This window comes from Medicago truncatula, chromosome 3 (genome assembly GCF_003473485.1).
Source record: "Medicago truncatula cultivar Jemalong A17 chromosome 3, MtrunA17r5.0-ANR, whole genome shotgun sequence".
In the NCBI taxonomy this organism is placed as follows: domain Eukaryota; kingdom Viridiplantae; phylum Streptophyta; class Magnoliopsida; order Fabales; family Fabaceae; genus Medicago; species Medicago truncatula.
Window position 1 is genome coordinate 46,987,435 of NC_053044.1, and position 5,903 is coordinate 46,993,337.

At 31.4% G+C, this 5,903-nt stretch overlaps 1 protein-coding gene across 2 annotated transcripts; it reads left to right on the top strand.

The window, feature by feature from the left end:
- Positions 1-2,149: 2,149 nt before the first annotated feature.
- Positions 2,150-5,903, top strand: LOC11423680 (ribonuclease P protein subunit p25-like protein). Of its 2 annotated transcripts, none has more exons than XM_003602472.4 (9): positions 2,150-2,309; positions 2,410-2,532; positions 3,418-3,498; positions 3,585-3,673; positions 3,766-3,840; positions 4,482-4,543; positions 4,637-4,705; positions 4,851-5,027; positions 5,502-5,903. In XM_003602472.4, exons 2-9 carry the CDS (start codon positions 2,410-2,412, stop codon positions 5,543-5,545), a joined length of 720 nt encoding a protein of 239 aa, XP_003602520.2. In that variant the 5' UTR covers positions 2,150-2,309; the 3' UTR covers positions 5,546-5,903. The 2 variants fall into 2 exon arrangements, with proteins under 2 accessions (XP_003602520.2, XP_039687640.1); XM_039831706.1 differs by having other exon boundaries at positions 2,183-2,309; positions 2,396-2,532.

A 5,903-nucleotide genomic window follows, 5' to 3' on the forward strand; every position in this document is an offset into this window, starting at 1 on the left:
GAAATTTTTGCGGTAGTAAAATATGTTTTTGGTTCCAATAAATATTTCAATTTTTTTGTTTTATTCCTCTTAAAAAATTTCTGTTTTCTAATTGTCTGAGTCTTTCATTACCAAAGTGTTCATATTTTTAAGTCAATTTATATACTTTTCAATTTTTCGTTTTATTCACCTTAAAAAATTTCTCTAACTTCTATTTGTCAAAAGTTTTTCATCACAATTTTTGGTTCATGTTTTAAGTCAATTTGTGTGTATCATTTGTAATTTTGAATGAATTTTTGCTGAAATATATGGAATAATAAAATCTTTAAAACAAAATTAAAAATCTTTAAAAAAAAAATAGAATTTTTTAACAATGCATTTATTAAATGAGAGTTAAAAATTATAAAACTTTAGAATCCACTAAACATGACTGCAAATGTAAACCAAAAAAAACACGAAACATGATTATGAAGAAAATTTTGAAATTTCAAATCAAACGCATTGAAAGACCAAGGGTCTGTTTGGTTAACTCCAAAACGAGCTTTTAGCTTATAGCTTATAAGCTCATTTGACAAAAAAAGCTCTGTTTGGTAACATTTTTTCACCATGAGCTTATAGCTTATTTCACGAGCTTATAAGCTATTTTTCAGAAGCTATTCCAAGTAGCGTTTGAGCTTATAGCTTCTCACTTTTTCTTCCAATTTTACCTTTATTATTTCATTTAAATTGTATTTTTATCCATTATAATTTTTATAATAAGCTATGTAATAAAGACTACTATCCCTTTATTTCAATTTTTGTATATATATCAGCTGACCTTTTTTTTTTTTTTTTGAAAAAATATATACCTTCGTTTTTTTTTATGAAACAAAATACTATTATTCTATTAGTGTTACTTTTTTTTTTTTTTTTTGAGGTAAGTGTTATTTTCTTTATTCTCTGTTATTAATATTACTCTATTAGCGCTACCTTTTTTTTTTGTTTTTGAGGTAAATGTTATTTTTTTATAAAGTGAAAACACTTAAATGATAATAAATATAAGATAAAATTTTAGTGAATAAAATTTAATTTAATTTATAATACATAGGATATATTAAATTAATAAATTTAAAGTATTCTTTTAAAGAAAAATTAGTTTACAAAATTACAAATACTTAAATTAATGATATAATTTTTATTATGAATTAAGAATACCCTTTATGTCATTTTACATTTATCAGCTAGTTGAACCGCTATTTTTATCAAACATTTCAGTTAGTTTATCAGCTATAAGCTATCAGTTAAAAGCTATCAGCTAACTTATCAACTATCCGCTATTTTTACCAAACAGAGCCTAAAAGAGTATCCAATAGCTTGTCCGTCGTTCAATATTTTGAGCCAACGTCAAGTGTCTAGGGGGTCTTGAATCCAGTTTGTAAAGTCGATCAAATTGCATATTTTGGTTAAAAGTTTAAATAGTTTATTTAAATTTTTATTTTGTTTAAGTTAAATTTAGAGAATTTCAAATGACATTTAAAAACAATAATTTCAAATTTCTTCATTCTTATCATTTTTTTAAATTTTGCATTTTCATCCTTATGTTTTCCAAAATTATCAAATTGATCCCAAATAAAATTCAAAATTGACCCATATTTTTTGAAATTTACAAGATGACCCATAATTTCAATTTTTAAATTCGGCAAAAAATTAAAACAAAAATATTTAGAAATGAAAACAATTTAATTAAATCCTTTAAATTGTTTAAAATTTTAAATTCTTCGAAAAAATTCAATTACCTCTTCCAAACAAACTTTTAAAAAATTAAAGGTTTTTTTTTTGGCTAAATTGCATTTTTGATCCCTTAACTATTTAGGTAGTATCGATTTGGTCCCTTAACTTCTCTCTGGTACACATTTTGGTCATTTCCGTTAGTTTTGATTCAAAAACATTAGATTTTCTTCTTCTCTTTTTTATCTTTATATCATCTCCATCAACCTTCAACAACAAGAATCACAGAAAAATTCCAAAAAAAAATGAAGAAAACATAATGTTCTTGAATTAAAACTAACGGAAAGGACCAAAATGTGTAACAAGAGAAGTTAAGGGATGAAAAATGCAATTTAGCCTTTTTTTTTAGACAATTAAAGGTTTTTTTGTTTTTTTTGTTTTTTTAGGGGTTTTTACTAATTTATATACAAAGTTGGAAATATATAGTCGAGTATTACTATTAGCGGTGTAATAGGTAATGAGACCAAGACTACGTAAACCCTACTCATTAGCCTTTTTCCTCTGATCGTAGATTAAAGAGTGCAATCGCTGCGTCTACCTTTCTTTCTCGCACAGCACAAACGGTATTCCTTTCTTGTCTCTTTATAATATAAATTTATAAACCCTAGAATTGAATTAATTCTTCGAATTCGTTAATTGATTGTTTCAGTTTTGTTAATTCAGATGGATAGGTACCAGAGGGTGGAGAAGCCCAAAGCAGATGGTCCTATTAATGAAAACGAGATTCGCATTACAACTCAAGGAAGAATGAGAAATTATATCACTTATGCCACCACTCTCTTTCAAGTTAGTATCAAATTCATTAATGCTTTCTTATTTATTTTTTTGGTCAAGTCCCCATGTTAGCTCATTTGGTAAGGGATAATGCATTTGTATGCACGGACCGGGGTTCGAATCCCGGGCATTAATGCTTTCTTATTATTAGATAATAATTACTTTTTTAATTAACGCCTTTTTTTTTTTTTGGTGGTGGTGGCCGGGGTTTAAACCCCAGACCTTGGATATTACCATGCGTTGTCCCTACTAACTGAGCTAAGCTCACGAGGACTTTTTTTAATTAACGTCTAATCACATTGCTTTTGGGTTAGATAGAATTAATACCGAATTAAATTTATGCTCTCAACTTTAGAAAACTTCTTGTGTAAATAAGTTAATATTTCCACAATTTGTTTTATATGCTTATGCAAGTTATGCATATAAAGTGACTAACTTTTAAGATTAAGTTATACTTATACTAAATCCCTTTGAAGACAACAGCCGCAGTTGATTGAATGCCACAGTTATTAGGTTGCTGGTAATCTGGCACGATTCACAGAGAGCCCTCTCATTTGTGATATTATCACGGGGTAAATTCCGTGTATTGCTGAGTGCGGTGTTGTCTATTTGGTTGGATCATTGATATTTCGCGGGTTGGGTCTTGGCTCAGTCCGAAACACTACAACTACCAAGCCTTATCCCACTAAGTGAAGTGGGGTTGGCTCAGTCTGAAACATGAACAACTAAAAATGTTATGTATAGAAAGATTCACGTCACGTATATATAAAACCACCCACTTGAAATGTGGCATCATAGGAAATACAACACAGCCATAAATTTCCATGCATGCAAATATCAATTTATTAGTCGACTAATATTTTACAATTTTGTGTAACTTACATTTGTTTTTTGTAGGAAAAAGGAGCTGATGATATTGTTCTCAAAGCAATGGGACGTGCAATAAATAAGACTGTAATGATTACTGAGCTAATAAAGGTAAGAGGGTCGATATCTCTATGCAGAAAATTGGTTGGCATTTTCTCTTGTTTTGCTATTGTGACCGCTCTGTCTACTTGTTTCAGAGAAGGATTGTTGGTCTTCATCAGAACACTCAAGTTGGATCAACTGATATAACTGACACATGGGAACCACTAGAAGAAGGCCTTCTTCCGTAAGCCTTACTGTTTCCTCTGTGCTACCCTGTCAAATAATTTATGTATATGCATGAGTATGATTTTTTCGTTGTGTTTTACTTGTGCTCAGTTTGGAGACTACTCGTCATGTTTCGATGATTACAATTACTTTGTCAAAGAAAGAGCTGGATACATCGTCCACAGGGTATGAACTTTCATGATATTGCATGACATCTGTATCTCAAAATTATGCTTGTTAATTAGATGCCTTATCTCTTAATAGGCTTAGTTATTTTTCAAGCAAACTACTTGATCACTAATTAAGATCGACCTAGTAGTAGTTACCAAGTGTTGTTGTTTAAGTTATATTAGAAACAAAGCAGTTCTGTATAAGCAAATAAAAATTTACTTGACATGTCTCCTTTGGCATTTCCCCACTTAGTGGGATAAGGCTTGGTTGTTGTTGTTGATGATGATGTCTCCTTTGGCATTTGACTTTTAATTTGTACTTGACTTTTCAATTACTTCATTGAGGAGGATTGAACATGTTAGATTATTGACTTCAAGGAGTGTGGTAAAGACTACGTCTATGGTGCTGCTGATGGAAGGGTGTGATTTCATTAACTTTGTAGTGTATAAGTTTGTGGTGTTTATAATTTTTCTTTTCTAAATGTTGACTCCTTCTAATGGATGGATTCAATTAAATATACAACTCTAAGTATTAAGGTCCAGTCATGATTTACACAAGTCCTGGTTTTTCCCATATTGTTTGAAAGTTCTGTTTTTTGTTTACTTTTTTAATTGTATTCGCTGTTGGCAAAATCTAAGTCGTTTTTTCTCATGCAGATATCAACCCCCTCTTCCAGCTGATCAAGTAAAACCTTTAAATGAATATGAAGAGGAAGGAGGCAAGTTAACAGTTTTTTCTTTGATATTTCAAAAGAGTGAAAATTTATGATCATTATGGCATGTGTAGTTGTTAACAGTATTTTTTGATACAGAAGGCTCACCAAGGATGCGGGGAAGGGGACGTGGTCGTGGAAGGGGAAGGGGAAGGGGAAGAGGCAGAGGTATTGCCGAGTACTTAGTTTTGCATATTTAACTGCAATTGGATGCAGTGTAGATTATAGAATGATCCGAAAATCTTTCTTGAACCCTTTATGGTTTCTTTTAAAATACAAAATTTTCTTATTTTTACACAATAATTCTTTGTAGGAATGTACAATGGGGGTATGGAATATGTTGATGGTTGGGATGGTGGGCGTGGCTATGGTGGGAGAGGGCGTGGCCGTGCATGGGGGCGTGCTTTCCGAGGACGAGGACGTGGCTATGGTGCTGAGCCAGCTGGGTATTACGGCAATGATGAATATGATGCACCACCTGCCCCACGTGGTAAGCATGCAAGTCCATCAAATTCAGGTTTCTGGATATAGATTAGTTGTTATGTATAAATTCATCATCAAATGAAGTTTGATTAATACCAGTTGTGTGCTGCCATAGAGAATAGGTTTGTTTATTTTAGTTCAGTCAAATATTTTGATGTGTGCTATTTGTATTACACGATGCTTCCTATTAAATCAAACTACAGAAGAAAATAATTTAATTTGAACCCACCGATTGTTTTCCTTATATCTTATTTGTTAGTTTCCTTTGTCCCTTTCACGTTTAAGCATTTTATAGTTGTTCTTCAAGTTACTTTATGGTACATTGTAGTGAAATTTGAAGCACTTATTGTGCTGCTGTCTGCTTATTTATTTTTATATTTTTGAAGGATGCTGTCTGCTTATTGTTCACATTATATTATTAGTTTGCTTTTTCTTAAAAACTTAAGTTGATAGTGTCGTAATTTTTTTTTATGATTTGCAGGCCGAGGTCGTGGAAGGGGAAGAGGCCGAGGAGCAGCTGCTTGATCACTTGGATGTTGCTCGTCATGTATATGTTCTGTTAGAAGAGGGGTTACCTCTGCTTAGTTATTTGTTAGATTTGCAATTATTTTATATTATTTGAAGCGCTCAGTGTTGCAACCATGTTTCAGCAGTTTTGTTTTTGTATTCTTTCCCTTATAACATTTATAATTTTAAGTTCGTTAGGTTGAGTTAGATGTGGCGTTAAGCATGGTTTTGTCCAAAGACTAGACCATGTATGCAACTGTTCTAGTGGTAGTTTCAGCCAGTTGTGTCCTATTTACACACTTGAATCCCAATTTGTTGTAATTTGATTTTGCTCCTCGGATTAATTTTAACTAAAAAGTTTACACTTTTCTCTAAA